Source organism: Strongylocentrotus purpuratus, unplaced genomic scaffold (genome assembly GCF_000002235.5).
Source record: "Strongylocentrotus purpuratus isolate Spur 01 unplaced genomic scaffold, Spur_5.0 spur5_contig_861, whole genome shotgun sequence".
NCBI lineage: Eukaryota > Metazoa > Echinodermata > Echinoidea > Camarodonta > Strongylocentrotidae > Strongylocentrotus > Strongylocentrotus purpuratus.
Genome location: NW_022145570.1, coordinates 2245939 through 2264719, shown reverse-complemented (window position 1 = coordinate 2264719; position 18781 = coordinate 2245939). Strand labels below are relative to the sequence as shown.

At 37.5% G+C, this 18781-nt stretch overlaps 1 protein-coding gene across 1 annotated transcript; it reads left to right on the top strand.

The window, feature by feature from the left end:
• The first annotated feature begins 1549 nt into the window (after positions 1–1549).
• Positions 1550–17262, top strand: LOC115929611 (polymerase delta-interacting protein 3-like). Its single transcript, XM_030999158.1, has 7 exons — positions 1550–1730; positions 5454–5805; positions 6565–6771; positions 7678–7800; positions 8221–8322; positions 9167–9387; positions 14842–17262. The coding sequence occupies exons 1-7, from the start codon at positions 1654–1656 to the stop codon at positions 14999–15001; spliced, it is 1242 nt and encodes a 413-aa protein (XP_030855018.1). The 5' UTR covers positions 1550–1653; the 3' UTR covers positions 15002–17262.
• The last annotated feature ends 1519 nt before the right edge of the window (positions 17263–18781 follow it).

The window sequence follows — 18781 nt, the reverse complement described above, 5'->3', positions numbered from 1 at the left end:
GCCAACATAACTTATACAATAGCTGCCTGATTTGTTTTTTGACCCTATTCGAGGCTGAAGCATTTTGGGGGCAAACCAATGTCAGCAAGTTTTTTTCTCTCGACATTAGCCAGTTCGTACAATTTTAATTGTGAACACTTTTAGTGCGTATCAGGACAATTACCACCTGGACAATAACCCCCGCAGCATACTCCCTTGAAATACCCTTCCCTAAGGACAGTCACCCCTGCGAGGACATTTGCCCCCTGGAAATACCCCGATGACAATTACCCCCCCCCCCCCAAGAAATTGATCACCTAAAAATTAACTCCCCCCCCCCCCATCGAAGACGACCCCCCCCCCCAGTTCATTAAAGACGAAGTCTATCCAGATAAGAAGTTGGTTTTAATCAAAGCAGATTTTTTTTTCGGGGGTAATTGTCCTGGGAGGAGGGAGGGTGATTGTCCACGAGGGGTAATAGAGTATCGAAGATGTGAGTGACGTCATAAAAATCTTTTTTTAGAATTTCTCAATTTTTTTTCTTCATTTTCCAAAGAGCATCAAAAATAATGTCCAAATGTCGAAAACCAATTGAATATGTTAAGTATTGGCTGAGATATGACCATCTGAATAAAAAGATGCATATAGGAACTCAGTGTTATTATTGCTCTGGCTCGTAATGTTATGAACCAGAGCAATATAAACACTGAGTTCATAGGACACTTTTTTTATTCAGATGGTCATATCCCGGCCAATACTTAACGTATTAATTCAATTGGTTTTCGGCATTCGGACATTATTTTTGATGCTCTTTCGGAAAATTAAGAAAAAATCTATTGTTCTAGGGGGTAATTTTCCAGTGGTGTAATTGTCGTCGGGGGTGTTTGTCATTGGGGGGCGTTTCCGGGAGTGGGTAAATTTCCGGGGGGGGGGGGGGGGGGGGGGATTTACCTGCTGGTAAATGCATGGCCGGGGTGAATTTCCAGAGGTGATTGTCCCAGAACCTTTTATATCCGATTTAATAGACCCTCTCCCACAACTGTATTAAAACAATATTTATGAAAACATCATGAAATTAAAATGTTGATATTTACACTGAAGTGAGTACTTTTTTTTTTTTTATACACACTGTATAACAATACTTGGGTTTTCCCCACGCACTTTAAACTTTGACCTTCAGTTTTCATTGATGATATATGCTCTATGTTTCTAGTGATTATGTTTAGTTCAACGAGTTTACATTTATTGGTAATATATATATATGTATACCATTTTTTCCAGTCTTAGTTTATCAAATAATGCTCTGTTGAAAGTTTCATGAACATACCTCGATCTCTCGATCTCTCTTTCTCTCTCTCCTAGCATGAAAAAAAAAACGCACACACCCAAAAGTACATGTACATGCCACTGACCTCTACACATGCCTACAGTGCACGTCGCACATGCTGCGCTATACAAATCAAGAAAATGCATATTCAAAATGGTAGAGGTTAGTGATTCGAAGCTAGCGCGCGCGCCCAGCGCGGGCAGAGCTAGCTAGCTACTAGCTCATGCACGTCGTCAACGTCATGCAATGGATCTGGATAGCTGCGAAACACGCTAAATAGTTGAGCGTCAGTTGATCGTATTTTGGCTCCCGAATCACTAATTTTTGCTTATCTTCATGAAAAAGTGATGGATCAGTCCCTAGATGACATCATCCGGAATAGGAAAACATCAAAACCTTCCAATTTTCAGAACCGTCTAGGGAGGTAAGAATCGTAATATTGTCTGTTTTGTAGAAATTGTGTCGCTAATGACAATGTACTACTACTAGGCCCCAGTCTACTTTCGTATCCAGACTTTGACCCGTAACTCCGGCGTGGAGATAACCTAGTAAAACATACAAAAAAATCAACTAAATCTTCATCAACTGTTCCAAAAATTGTTATGATTCAACATTCATTATGTTTCTTACCCCATTTGTGTCAATTTTCTTAGATCTATAATTTTTTGAGCATTTTTCCTAAAAATGAAGACATTTAAATCAAATGTTTTAATTATGAGAAGGAAGAAACACAACATCGAAATGATTGATTGAAATGGAAATGGAATCCGACTGCTGAGAACACAGCATTCTTCCAGAATCTCGGATAAAGGTAAAGGTATATTATTAGTCTATAGATTCTAAATCTAGATCTATAACGCAAAATCGTCGCGGGGCGGGTACTTTAGTTTTGGTTTGATGAAAAACATCTTTCTTCGACCGTACCAGCCTTTGCCGCTTTGCCGTGGCCCGAGAACAGTGACACAATTCCACGAGGCATGTCTCTCGTATCCCGATTGCCACGTCAACCACTTGGTCGCCGTCGATTGTCCTTGTGAGGAGGCAATATACCCGTGAGAGTAAGGCAGCAAGGCATGCACCCGTCCTCTAATCAAAGAGTTACACAGCGGATACGGATGACGATCATCTTGCTGGATGTGCTTTGTAGGCCAAGCGGCCATGCGTGTACGTGTATGCGATGATTCTATGCCTACATCACACACACAGTTGATTCGATTCGATTCGATTGCTACATACTGTACTGGCGCAAACCATGGACCTATTTTCGCGTAAAATCTTTACTTTGAAAATAATTATACAAATTCTGTGATCCACGCCATCATAATCATAATCCAAGCTTCTGCATTCTTGGTCTTTTCATGAAAACTACATTGAAATCACAACAATAATAAAGCAAATAGATCTCAAGTATCAAGATCATATAGTTTTGTTTACGGTGCGCCATTCCATGGCCAAGCAGCGCATACAGATTAGTATACAAACTCTGTCAATTTCGATCTTAGTACTAATGAATCACAATCTATTTCAATCTATTTTTAAATAATGGACCAATAAAATGGAAGCTTGGATTATGATTATCTTTACATGGTTCACAGAATTTGTATATTTCTTTCATGCAAAAATTTCATACAAAATTCGAACAGTTTAATTGTGCCAGTATGTTCATGCAGTGCTCCCGGTGCCCACTTTGGTAAATCTGAACAGAAAGTGGGATAAGCTTAGCCCAGGACTATACATGCAGGTGAGGCTGAGAACCCCCCCCCCCCCCCCTTTTTTGTTAGGCCCACCTATAGTCCAGGGCTTAGCACAATTTTACCAGTGTGAAAAGCATATAAGTAGGGATGTTAGACTAAAAATTGAAGTCCATTAAATCATGACAATTTTGCACTGTATTTGGAGAACACAATTTATCATTCAATATGGAAAAAAAATTGAGTCAAAATATAATTCGACTCTCGAGATATTCATTTTTAATATTTTTATTTAGGGGTATTTCCTGAAGTTTTGCATAGGAACTTACAATGTAAGCATGGCACCGAGTGTAATTTAAGTACATAGTAAAGAGTACATGCATACCTCAACATTGCAAGCATTGTTTGATGTGCCATATCTCAAAAAATATATCTTGTTTCTCATTGAAATTTCAACAGAACTTTTCTTCATTATATTCTTTTTATCAACATTTTTAAGAGAAACCTTGAAATTAAATATATTGTTGCCATGGAAACAAAACAAAGAAAATAAGAAAATATTTAAAAAGTAATATACCGGTATTTACTTTCCAGATCAAATTGCTACTCAAAACACTTTGCATTCCAAGATAATGGCAGGGACATCTTTCCACAACATTTTTTAAATTAAAATATAAGGTTGCCATGGCAACAAACAAAGAAAAACAAAGAAAAACAAAGATTTAAAAAAAAAAAAAAAATATCACAGGAAAAATGTTTCCTGATAAAATTTGAGGATCGATGTGAGGATCTGGAGGATCGCTGATTTTCAAGTAAAGATTTTCAAATAATCAGCAATACAAATATAAGATGATATTTCAATGTAAACTTGGATTAAAATTCTGGCAGTCATGGTGGAAAAATATATCAATTCCAAGTACATGTAAAATTGCTTTTTGATAAAGGAAAACAAATATGGTAAATGTCCAGAAAACCTCTTGTAATGTTACAAATGTATCAGGAGAATAACACCTGTATATTTACAATTACAGCTGAGTCACTAGAATTGCTCATTTCTACGTAATTTCCCTCGAAACAGTGTTTAGTTTCCCTTGAAACATTGTTTTAATAATTTCTTGCATTTTATCTTTTTTAAAGAGGGAGTTTGTACACTTAGAAGACGAGCCACATGCCGGCGCTTACAATGGAAATTTCCACGTGCACGCACGTGGCCATTGCGGCTTGATGATAACATCACGCTTTTCTTTCATTTATACTTCCTCCCGGCATTTCACTCGTACACACATTCAACATTTCAACTTCTTTTTCTATAATAAATACTGAGTTATTGCTTTAATAATGGAGTCTTTAATTATGAAAAACTTATATTCAACGTTTGTAGTCGATCAAAATTCTCAATTTATCCATGGAAAGTAGTTTCTAGCTGCAAATATTTCGTTCGGTCCATACGTGTTTAGCACAGAATCACCAGGGGTTGAGGGCGAGTGTCAAGACTTACGGTTGTTCAGTCTTGGGTAGTATACATCGGAAGTTTGTGATTATCTGTAGATGATCCTGAATGAATTTCCCTTAGATTTTTGGCTCAAAGATAGCTTGGATATCACTTATAAATAAACTAACATTGACTTTTGCAAAAAGTTCATTTTTATAAGAAAAAGATCGCTATAAATTGGAACTTTTTTTTACTGCTCAAATATATTAAAAGTATGGGGTAGGCAAAAAAAGTCAACGCGCATGGTCAACTTTTCTAAGTTTCATGAATGGCATGTCCAAATTTGGGCATTGTGTGACCCCGGGATCACCTCCAGATTTCGATGTAAACATGCGCAGTTTTTCAGAGAGTCACAGAAAAGCATTGCCATGGCTGCAGCAATGCCTTTCAAACGCTTGCAAAGGGCCAATGGGCGAATTAGATCTCATCTTTACTGCCATATTTTGATTGATTCTACGATTCTACTTGTGAAGAAAATGCTTCCAATATTGGAATACAACTTTAATCTACGGTAATTATTAATCAATTAATGCTTTCCTGCTAATTTTGATTTTTAATGAATTTTTAAAGATTGCATGTTTTTATTTCGACTACTATCACCGTTGGCTCGTACGCACATTGATGGCTCGATTTCAGGATTGCAGTGCGAGCGTCTGACATCCCTAATATAAGTAGGTCAAACATGGATTGCGTTACTTAACAACACAAAATATCTGCAATTTGCATACTGACTACTCAAATACAATTATATGTAACCGGTGAATGGAATAATTTGTATCGAGGCACTTCACAAAGACGTAATGCATGTTAAATTAATTTGATTACATTACGAAAATGGCTGACAGATTGGGCCTTGGGTAATAATAATTGCAGGGCCCTCAGGAATAACAGCATTGATGCTGATGAGGCTTCCCTGGGTAAACAAAGTTATTACAAGAATGTAAACTCTATTTTTGTCTTGCAGGGGGAGAGGTAGAGGAGGTCCAGGAGGCAACAGGGGTGGAAGAGCACCTCCAGGGAACCCCAGAGGCCAGAACAAAGGCAGAGGCAAGGGCAACTGGCAAAAGCAACAATTCCCGCTGGAGAAGCCGGTCATCGTCGATGCAAGACAGAAGCTGATCCAGAAGGCCCACCAAGGTGATGCCCGGGACCGGCTGGCCAAGAAAGCAAGACAGACCGATGCCAGGCTGAAGCTCACATCGAAGAAGAGGAGCGCGGACGGACAGGTGGTGAGGCAACCAAGGAGTGGAGAGCAACTGGCTCCCCCTCCTCCCGATGCTGCTCAGACCAGACCCCTTGCTAGAACGGTGCCAAATGTAAGTGGAATGGGAAAGAAATGGATACATACATGTACGCATACAGTAGGCTTCCGGTTACACCATGTGAGAGAGGGAGGATTGGCAAGTCCTGAAAAGGACTCGATAATCTTTCTTTCTTGAGTGTGTGTGTTACCGCAAACCTACTGTATATCTACATGTACATCACCATGCAAGCCGATACTTATACTTAAGCAGCATCTTATTAGTTGCAGAAGGGAGAGAGAGAGGATATAGTTTTATTAGCTTTGGTAGGTAATTTATATGTCCATGCCCTCTGTTTGTTTTGAAAAGGATCTCTTGCTTTTCCTTAGCTATCATCACAGAATACAATCAAAACTTTTATCAGACTTCATGCAAACCTCTGGGAACTTATTTGTTTGGGTTGTATTTCCACTGTAGAGACTCCATCAAATTTTAACTGCCTAGTTAATGATATTATTAATAACTAGCATTTACTATACTTTACGCCATACAACTGTCTTACAGCATTTGAATATAATATATTATTGAATTAAACTTAACATAGATACAAAGCATGTTAAATATAGATTATAATATTGAATTAAACTTAATATACTGTAGGTACAAAGTTTGTAAGGACTGTAATTCCTAAACATGTACAATCAGTTAAATGCATTTTCAGTGAAGTTTTGTGTGTGTTTGTTTGTGAGTCTGACTTTACTCGACAAATTTCTGAGCTGTAATTCTTATTATCACTTTGTCATAATTGATTTCTCACTCATTCCAACGGTGCAGTTGGGATCGACCTTCACAGTGCGTAATCCAGCCAGAGTACAGAACAAGACACAGATCACCATAAGGAATCCCCCTCAGCAGGAATCCACATCATCTCTTTCCCTGGCCACCTCTCATCACGGAACCTCCCCTCGTCAGAGCAACAACCCCTTACTGGCGGGTAGCAGTACTCTCAGAGTCACCAAGGCTGTTCCACAACCTCAAAAGGTAGGCCAGATGGCTGCAAGTCAACTTTGTAGCTTCCCCAGGCCGAGGATATGTGTACAGAAATTGCCATTCTCTTTCATGATTATGGCATATTTTTTAGGGCTTAAATTCAAAAAGTACTGAACCGAACAACAAATTGCGGAATGCTTGTCCTGTAAGAATATACTCAGCCTGGGGAAGCTACGAAGGAAGGTTATTGGGGGGGGGGGGGGGTGGAGTCTGTTCAGTGTATGGCTACAAAGATTTGTGTCAATCACATCTCTGTATTTATAAGACAGTGTTGCAGTAAAGCATTGCCTGTTAACAAGACTGGCAGAATTAATTCTTCCCCTGTAGTTATTACAAAAGTAAGGTGTACTTGTTGCCACAACCTGTCAAATATTTTCATGATGGATAATAATAATAATTATATTTGCTTATATAGCACCTAACGCTTCCTTTATCAGAAGTCTCTAAGCGCTCTACAATCATGCAGCATAATTACCCTGGCTTTAGCAGAGCCGCTGTCACGCGCGCTGCATTTCAAGAAATGAATTCCTACCAGGTCCCCATTTACTTCACCTGGGTGGAGTGTGGAAAATGTAGATCAATGTTTTGCCAAAGGACATTAGTGCCACGGCAGGACTCGAACCGCGAACCTTGTGAACGACAGTCCGGCGACGTATCCACTCGACCACGACACCTCTACATCTAATTGTTCTCCTAGAAAAAAAATATATAACTTGTGTATCAATGTTCTTCATGAATTTAATTATAAACGGAACGCTGCATATATTCATTGTAACACAGAAAGCGCCCCTCAATATAATTTTTCTCTCCATAAATTACAACTACCTAAATATATTGTTAAGCTTTTAATGTCAGAGACAGTGATGTAATACAAGTATTTCTTTCCCCTTGATGTAGTTGCAGAGACCAGCTGTTGACTATCCACACTTTAATGATGACTTAATAAGTGTTCCTCAACCCAATCCTCCCAAGGTACAGCGACGCATGCCTGAAAGTGTTATGGCACAGAATAGAGCTTGGGTAAGTTTATTTATTGGTAACAAAATATTAAATGTATCTACTTTCTCATTGTAAATGGTCACTAGTTGTGTTAGCAATCTTTAGTTTGCTGTGGCCATGATGCAAAATTTATCCACAGTGTTTATGATAATAGATAGCAAGAGGACATATCTATAAAATAAAAAAAGACCCAAGTAAAAATTCTTATGAAACTATCATTTAGAGATAAAATGGCAATGGTCTTACAAACAAGCAGCAGAAGTATTTTTAAACATTCAAAGATAAACCCACTTTTCTTGAAACTTGGCAGTATATTATTACCTCCATGAATCTTTACCACAACAGTCCTTGCCTTCTTGGTGAATTCATGAATCGCATACAGTATTTGTTGTGTGCTCTGAAGTAAATTGCTACATGGATTATTTGATTGTTTTGTTCTAGGCTACTGGTTTCTCAGCCAGACTTCATACCCATGCCCAGCCCCCAGGAACAAGACTTATCATTTCCAACCTACAGATCAGTGTAACAGTGGACGATATCAAGGTAACCTACAACTCACTCTATGAAAACCAACAGGCTTAAAGCCACACTGTATTACTTGTAGCTACTTGCTCCCTCGATATAGAAAACAATGCCTAATCAGTGACCATTGGTCCCCCATGATCCTCTTTATCTTATGGTAATTGAGAGCTGAGTTGATGAGATAACCAACTGTCCGGTGACTTTGCAGGGTGGTTTATTCCCTCCTATAAACTAGTACAGATGAGCTTTAAACCATAGAGGGGGGGGGGGGGGGGGGTGGGGTATTCTGAAAACTAAGTTTTGTTGAAGGGAGAGGGCCGTCAGTTTCTATGTGCAGAAGGTCATAATTCGCTGACACCATTAATGTGTGTACAAGTCTGGAGACAGTGAACTCGTAGTCCAATCTAGCAACACCCCTTGTCTCTAGGAGAGTCTTTGGGGGGATGCAAATGTCTAATGACCTTAACCTATTGGGAAAAGGCAGAGCATTACATGAAGCCTGTTGGTGTTAAAACTGAAGGCAAATCCTTGTGACTGACAACGGGTGTTACTGGGTTAACACCAAAATGGCATCAAATTCCCCATGAGAGCCCACTTCTATGTGCCTTTAACAAGTTTTAAACCTGAATTACTGGAAAAGACACCATGCGTAGATACATTGTTTGCCATGCACTGCATTTTAAATCAAGCATTGCATTTTAAATTGTGAATATGGCTTTCTTTTGATCAAAACCCTAAATCAAAGTATATGGAAAAGTAAATTACATAATGTATCAATCAGTTATATAGTATTGGACTCTATATTTGCCAATTTAAAGATTTCAATACATATACTTTTTACAAACTTTATCATGTTCTTATATAGGAATTGTTTGGAGCAATTGGTGAACTGACCAAGACGAGGATGGTGAAACCAGGTCTAGCTGAAGTGGTCTATGTCAGCAGGACTGATGCCATTCAGGCGATAAGCACATATCACAACCGAGAGCTTGACGGAAAACCCATGCTCTGCAAATTGGACACGAGTACCGTTCCCGAAGCATCTGGGAACAGGACTATGCCTAATTCACTCAGCGACAGATTCAAGTTAGTATCTTTGCCATTACTTGTATGTGTGTGTGTGTGTTAACCATAGTTATCTAGGCATCGATTCACGAATCCGTCATGCGATCAAGTTAACTGAAGTCCCATTGAAACGCGTATTAGATGTAATACATGCGTGCAAGCGGAATGTCGGCAAACTTGTAGATTCATGCTGCTTTCATGAAACGACGCCGGAGTTTAAAGGAAATCCAACCCTGATAGCAAACTACCTAGAGAAAAAGCAGGAGAAGTAGACTGGTTAAAATTTAAATGAAATTGGAATTAGACAAAAGATTAGAAAGTTATGACATTTTTTAGTTGAAACCACTATAGGTATGAGCTCTTCAAATTGGCTGAATCGGTAATGTCTCTGTGATATAGTGACGGTCAACTTTCCCATTTGTTCCCACACAAAATGACAAAATTTCAATTTCTCAAAAATGTGTGACTCAAAAGGGACTTTCCCCTTTAGCGGACGTATAAATATATGCTATCCATAGTATGTTTTGAGTAGTGCCCCAGGAGAGAAGGCAATAAGGAGAAAACAGAAATTAATGAAATTTGTGTGCATGACAAACAGGAAAGTTATCCGTGACGACGTGACCGAACTGCCAATCTGAGATTCGCATAAACTTAGTGATCTCATATTTCAAACATTCATTATTTTCTCATTTTGGGTCCGATTTATTTCAAACTTTCGCCATTCTGTACATCTTATTGTTCTGCTCTCATTCAAGGGCAGGTCCAAGCTATTGTCCCCTCTGGGGGTCAAATTTCATCTTTATATATATTTAATAAACTATACCTCATTTTAAAGCTGAAACTATGAATTTTATGAATCTGATAAAAAATTAAAAAAATTATCAAAATACGAAGAGTGCCAAGGTCACGAACTTCGATTTGTATTAATTAGCGTGACGTACGGGACATTACATTTTTATTTTTGTATCTCATTTGAATTATTTGTTTAAAATTAAATATCTCAGGACATGAAGACCATCATGCTAGAAAATAGGAAAAAAATATAAAAACTTTCAAAATTAATTAATTATGCAAATGAGGTAGGTTCCAAAGTGTGATGTCCCGTACGTCACAATTTGATCATAATTTGTTTAATTTTAATTATGAAAATAATTTTTTTTTTGAAAGATATTCTAGGAAGTTCTAATTTAGATGAATACCTAACAAAAAATAGGTTTAACAAAAATTTCAAAAATTCTGTGTTGATTACATAATCAAATTAAGAAATGTGACGTACGGGACAAGTGTGTGACGTACGGGACAACCTCATATAAAACCAATGCAAGATGTGAAAAAGGAAATGACCAAAAGGAGAATATATACTGTGTTAGGAAACTTGTTGTATACAGGGATAACATTCCAACTGGGTCCCTTCTAGGAATTTACTTGTTTGTACTTTTGTTGTTAATGTAATTAGTCTTCAAGCCAGACCCCTGGTATTATCAACTATGGTATTTTGCCAGTTGATGTCCCCAACATTGGCAGGATGCTAAATATGTAAATCATAATAGTGTACTAGTTCCTGGAATGAGTCTAATGAAATTATATGGTAGTGGATGCGCCAGAAGCTGGCTTTTACAACTCATAGATGCTGCAGGTAAGAATAGCACATGTATGCTATCAAGCTCTCCATGTGAGGTTTTTTGATATTCTATTTAAATGTCATATATGATGGTAAAGGATTACAGCATACACTGTACATGTTATGGAGCCAGCTAGGGAATTATGATCTCCTAAAAACTAAATCATAACTTTTAAGGAAGGATAGCCTTTTTGAGTATTTCACACTCTCACCCACTTAAGATTTTTATCACTTTTACACCAATGCATTTTTGTTGATTTTGCTTTAAATTAATCATTTGAATTGTGAAAAAGGTCACACAAACCTTTAGGGTTTTAATTTCTTATATCTGGTGGTGTTAATAAGATATTTTAATCAATACAAAATACATTCAAGATTTATATTTTTGTATCCATCTTTCACAAACATGTAGGCTACATTAATGTACATCAAAATTCTTGAATATATGACAATAACATATACACGTTCTAATCTGTGATAAAAGGATATAAAAAAGACAATATGTCCAGCATTATCTTTGAATTCCTTCAACATTCTATGATATTACTATCAAGTAATTGAAACAAGCTATGAAGAAAAGACTTCATATTTTTAATGTATCTTTGTTCACAAACACTTAAAGCATAAGAAATGTTCTTTGACAAAATATGATGTGCCGAGTGTGCCCCTGTGTTTCAAACAAGTTCAACTTCATCTTCTTCATTATTTATTATTTAAAAACATTTTGCAATGTTGAATGGAATGGATAAAAGAAATGAGAAAAGAAGAATGACTGCACATGATAGATGGGTAAATGGAATAAAAATGGTAATATAGTGTGTATGAATAATTGAATATTAATTCAATTTGTTTTCTTTGTTAAAGTAATATTTGTATTGATTTACCTCATAAATTAACACAGATGATATTAAGTGATGGTCAGAGGATCTAATTGGGTTCTAAAACACTCTAATTGTCACTGATTTAAGTTAAAATTGTTCACATTTAACAAATTTTGACGAAAATTCTTCATTTCAATGCATTTTCCCATAGGGAAAAGTTGTCCGTACGTCACGTGTCCCGTACGTCACATGCACACATTTATGTTTTGGTATATTACATAATAACGAAAGGTCAGAAAAATATGGTAATAGTTGTGATTAATTCTTGATTCCATAATGAATTAAGATATCATTACCATAAATCTCATAACTTACTAAATTCAGAGAACTTTTATGATGAACTTTTTTTTGAAAAAGTCAGAAATTCTCTGGTCCCGTACGTCACGCAGCACATTAATTACATTAAAAATTAATTTATGAATTGGTCAGAACTAAAACTTTCCACAAATGAACTAGCCCATAATAGCCACAGACTCATACCAAAAGATAGTCATATAAATAATGTCATCCATTGTTATTTCTTGTTTAAAGTCTCTGAATGTCCCGTACGTCACAAAGCAAATAGCTTGGACCTGCCCTCAAATGAACTTCTTACAAGGGTTGGATGGCCCTTTAACCCTTACTGTACTGGGCTATTTCGAGCACTCTCTGACTGGGGGGGGGGGGGGGGCCTGGGAGGCCCCCCCCCCTATGATCTCGGCCGTCGAATGTCCAATGAACGCGAAAATTTGCACGTTTGTAGATATTTACGTAAGGAACAAGATAGTATAATTAGTTTTTTGCTAATATGCAAATTTTTGTCGTTATAGCCTAATTAATTATGCAAAATGCTAATTTTATGCATTTTACAGAAAACTCTACATATTTGTCTGTAGACTTGTGAAGAATGATGAAAATGTATTGAATAAATGTTTCCTTCATCTCAAATTCATGAGGTATCATTATTTTTGTGATATTTGAAAATGCATAGGTTAATTTGCATAAATTATGAATACGCAACCATGAATATCAAATCTGGAAATATATATAGGGAACTTGAATCCTTACAAAAATTGTCAGACTCCACCTTTTGAATATTGTTACTCATTATCCATATGACACTTCTTTTCTAACACAAAATAGTTATTTGAAGTAATTAATAATGATAATTTATGCAAATTTGATGCGATTTTCAACTATTTATTTTCTTATGTATTTTATTGTTTTTTATTTCTTATTATATATATTGTTTTATTTATAATGTATTCTTTTGTTCTAAAATACATCAAGTTACTTTGAGAAACATATAAAAGCAATAGGCCTGTTTACTAGTGATATGCGAGTGACGTCATAATCCCTCGCACCCTAGCGATTGTTACTACGTAGGGCAAGCTTTGCGTGGTGCGGCACGGTCGCCACATTGTTTTTCCATGCCCGCTACGCTATACACATACAAAGCCATTGCTAGCGACCGCGACGTTTTTTCACCCTAATTTCTACAATGGCATCGCCTTCGACATCGAGTTGTAGTTCCAGCAAGCCGTTTTCGCAGTGGACAGTGAAGGAGCTCACCGATTATTTAAGAAAGAGAGGAGTTACGACATCAGGGTACAACAAACAGAAACTAGTTCAACTTGCGACTGCTGTGGCCGATATCGCTTTGCCCCAAGACCCGGACCTTGCGAGCTTCGACTCCGCACGGTCGCTGCGGGAGAAGTTGGAGCGTGCGGGGTGCTCGTTCGACGACCCAATGAAAATCACCGGCTACACCGAGAACTTTGAAAGTATACCAGATTTCGGATTATACGACATTTTCAACTACCTGATAGTAAATAGAACTGACTACGACAGAAAGAAACTCAAAGCATATTTTACACTTCTCCAGGTTCGTCTTTGGTTTGGGGAACGGGATGAAAAACACACCATTCATATGGGGTCTGTCTGCGTACCGTGAATCGCTGTTACACGTGCCGTAACAGCAATGCTTACCTCCCATTTTTGCGATATTTCGTCGGATTTCGGAAAATAAAATCGAAGATTTGTCATGTACAACTGAGAAAAACTATATTTATTTTAATTATATACCCTAAGGTTGGAAAACTAACAGTTTTAAACGAAGTTTATTAGGACGATGATCAGCCTTTTTTTCCTCGCATTCCCCACATCGCCGTATACAAAGTGTGTGTAGCAGGGCCGTAGCAGACACTGCGCTCGGTTTGTTTGCCAGAGCTTACAACCGTGTGCAAATTTAAAGGTCCGTGAATACATTAGTAAACAGGCCTATTTGATATCAATTCATATCTTCACATTTCTGCTTGTACATGAATATACGCAATTATAGCACTTTTTTGATGACATGCGCATACTAATTGTTATGTAACACCTTACAGGTATATCCGATTTCGACGAAAATGGTATCAAAATGTGCGTAAGACTTGAGGGAAAAAAGTCATGAAACGACAATTCAAAATTCCGAGCGGTTGCGGCGCAATCTCCGAAAATGTCGAGGGGGGGGGGGCCTCCCAGGCCCCCCCCCCCCCCAGTACAGTAAGGGTTAAGTATACAACCTCTAAAGTGTCCTCTAGTCCTTGCGCTTCCCACCATGGTAAAGTTACTAGAGGGTTGGGGGGGGGTGGAGTCTGTGCAATTTATGGCTAACTCGCAAGTACAAGTATGTTATATGGAGGTAAACACAATTCCACATCTTTTTAATGAAAAAAGTTATGAAGAAAATGGTCATTAAAGGTGTTAGATTTGCTCCTCTTGTTTCACCAGCCCATCATTCAAGTTTTAGTGTGTTCTATTCACTGATTGTAGGATAGTGGGAAAAAATCATGAATGCATGCTGATTTGTGTTTCACATTGCATTGTACTGGTATTGGTAAACTATACCAACTCCTTCTTAATGTATCTATAGATTGTATGACACGAACGGTTACTCATTGATTACTCAAGCTGTAAATTCTTTTTCTTCTTTCTTTCTTTCTATTTCAGGGGCATGAGACCTGAGAACAATCCTAAGTTACCATTTGAAAGCATGCCCAAAGGAACTGTACCCTCAGGCATTGATCCGGGAGTCGTCCAGAAAGCCCTCTTCAAGAAAGGAGCGACCCCCTCAGCACAGAAACCAGTGGTTTTCACCGTCAAAATATGACTTTTTACTAATAGACCCGAGTCAACGTACAGACATCAAGTCTGTTATTTTCATCTTTTTTTTCTTCTGTCTCTTTTTAGAATTCAAATGAAAATACTACAAAATGTATTTAGAAAGGGAGAAATGGCCTTATGTAGACTTCAGTGTTATAGGCTTGTCAGAGCTCATGAAGAACATGTGTGTATTGATTAGAAACACTTGGAGGCAGCCCTGACACGCTCCGGACTGGGTGAAAGCGATTAGCGATTAGATAGGACATAATTAATGTTTGGGAGATGCGTTGGAATGTACTAGTATTGAACCGTAGAGAACCTCAAATTCTTACACAGTTCAGTCGTAACGTTGCATGTACATGTAGATAAGATAACAAAGAAATATACACCATTTCACCTCCCCCCCCTTCCCCCCCCCCCCCTCCTCTCAAAAGAAGAAGAAAAGAAAATATAATTTAGCATGTTCCTTCTATATCCGGAGAAAGGACATTTACTGAATGTAGTGTTTAATGATATCAAAATGGCACAAGGTTTTTATTGGGGAAAGGGGGGGGGGGGGGGGGGGGTTGTCTCTTGTTAAATTTCCCCCTAAACATTCTCCACTATTTTGATTTTGATTCAGAAATATTATTTAACGGTTAACATATCAACCTCCTATGGTATAAAAATATATATAAAAACCTGTTTCAAGCCTAGTTTCAACTTGAAACACTTTGAAATTAAGTATTAGACAACTGAAATGTAATATTTGATCGTTCATAAACTTTGAGGCACTGGAAGTGGTTAATATCCACCTTTGCTGCTATGGTATTGCTGACTATTCAGATGTGAAATTGTAAACCACCTCACAAAACTCACACTGCAGAACACCAGTACCAGTGAATAAAGTGAATTAATGAATGCAAAAGGCAGTGTGGGGGGGGGGGGGGGTACATAATACATAGCTGAGGCAGCACTAGCCACTATCCGAGTGTTACAAAATACAGATATACAGCACATGCCACAGAAATGCTAGACCCATCAGATTCAATTTGGTTGTGGCAGTTTACTGCCTGGATTCTGAAATGGCTTTCTACGCTAATTTCAAGTAACATGTGCATAGTTTATAAAACTGTTTTAATTGCACTAGATGACGAGATTAATAATAACTTCTTTTTCTTTAAAAAAAGCTTTTTTATATGATTTGTTTAAATGTAATTGGATGAGTACATAAAGAAATGTGGTAGTTATAGGTGTACAAGGCGGGGGCTAGGGTGGCTGCAGCCCCCCTGGGGAGTTTGAAAGTTCAGATATTCAGACAACCACCATCTAATAATCTGGTGGCAGGATGCCCAAATATTTGAATATTCGGGCAGGTGCACAAACATGTAATTTTTGTAACTTTTCACAATATAAGAGTTTCAAAATTTTGCTCATGTGCGGAAAGTTTTGGAACCGAAGCGTTGATATTTGGGCAGAAAGCGCCAGCTCCCCTCAAGAAAATGTGTCTGTACGCCTTTGTAGTGTAGGTTGGCATGGGAAAGATGGGTAAAGTCCAAATTTATCTGTTAATCCATTGTTATTGTTGAGTGTACATAATGATATACTTCTTGGTGTTCTCCTGGAAACAACATTTGATGTATCAGAAAGTCATGGATGTTTATTTTTACAACATCTTGAGCTGCTTATAAACAGGAAATTGGAATTGTTAGTGGTGCCAATGTATATATACATGTATCTGTACATTGTATGTTAAAAAATACGCCAATCAGAACCTTGTGTAAGTTTTGTATGAATTAGGGGAATAAAGGGAGAAAATGAAGAATCTCATTTAGAATTTTTTAAATCTCAGAAGAGTTTTGTTTGTACACTATATCTGTATATTTGTGTAGAGGGTGCATTGTTAAAATTCCACAGAACCAAAAACAACCTCCAAGTTATAAGCAACAACACTATATTAGACCTTAAAGTTGAATGAGGTTGAAAAGGGTACTTGATAGCGATATTTTAAATTCTATATTCGATGTAAACAATATTCGATATTCGAACAAACAATTAATGGGTTCTGATGCTATACTGAATGGTTGCTGAATGGTATAAAAGGAATTTCATCGTTTTGCACCACATGTCAACAATCTTCTTGCAGAGGTATAAAAGTAAATCCAGTACAAAAATCTTTAAAAATTTAAGTGATGCTCCCTATTCTAGATGTCGAACCTGTGAAGTATGTACAGATTTTGTTTTTTTAATAAATATATTGTCTCCTGGTGAATTGGAAACAAAATGAAATGATTGTGTGGGCAGGTATCTTATGTGATGTGTTACTTGTCAAGTATGAATTATGGCTGAGGAACGAGAAAGAAATTAAAAAAACAAAAACAAATGATAATTGAAATATCTTGATGTTGCAGTTGGGGCCGTTGTTTTATGACAGAAGGGGCACTTTCAGTTGCAGGAGAGGCAGGCTTGTCTGGAAAAAAACTAGATATCATTGGGGGAGAGGGGTGGACTGCAGTGATGGAATAAAGCAGCACACACACAACAAAATTTGTCATGAATTGGTTTAAAATAAGAGCAAAAGGGATAAAGACCGGGCAATTCATTCTTACAAGGAACACTAGGCTATTGTGAGAGTTGCATTTCTTTGCTTTAAATTAATTTTAAAGGAGCAATGTTGTCGCAAAACATGACCACTTATCTCACTTATATTTTTAATGGGAAGCGGGAGCGGGGACCAGATCCCCCCCCCCCCCTCCACACACACACACTCCTGTCTTCGTTTCAATAAAGTGGGCATTGTAGAGATAGTAGAAGAGGCTTCTTGTTTTTATTTGGTTTAAGATTGTGCTTTTCGATGCAAATTTCATTTATTATGTTATTCAAATATGGCATCGCTATATTGTAATGATACCCTTATTACGCATAGAGTTCAGTGATACAGCCCCACCTTGCCATGCACCGTCAAAGACTAACTTCGGTTTGCTGATTATTCCATTTCCGAATGTTAAAGACCCCCCCCCCCTCCCCCTTCTATCCCCCTAACAAAACATAATCATAACAAAAATGATAATAATAATACATTCTTTAAAGATACAAAAATCAATCAGTTATTGAAAAACTACTTGGAGCTCACAATTATTGTTGATTTCTACAACTTTTCCAGTTAAAGACCACTATATTGTATGATGGTTTGAATATTGTCTCTTTTCTCTATGCTTTTGGATGTTTATCTCTCCCCAAAAACTAGTGACAAAAAAGTCGTTGAAAAAAACTGAGACCTTAATTGGCGCACAGGAGGTTACAGCTGATCGATATATTACAAAAATTGATCCATCAAACATATAAGGCCAATTAAATAACAAAAATGAAAATGTGCCCCCTGTACCCCCCCCCCCCTAGATCCGCCACTGCGGTGAGCTCATATTTTTTCTCAACGGACGAAAAATGCTGCAAAATCTTTTGTCAATGTTTGCATAATGTCACACCCCATTCCATAGCAAATACAAAATTATGGGTAATTTTAGGCTTTTCTTTCCATTGGTGGTATCAGATTTTTAAATACCGATTTTTTTTAAAATATAGCGCGAGAACTACACCGTCACCGTCACCGTAAATGCCGTGACCATACTGAAGAGCCTTATGCAGAACAGAGAACAAATAAAGAAATAAAGAAATAAAGAACAACAACAGCAACAACAACAAGAACTAGAAGGACTCGAGAAGGAGGAGGAGGAGGAACAAGAGAAGAAGAAGAAGTAGAAATATCCCCGCGATCGCATCAAGGTATAATATATAGTATTGGATGAGG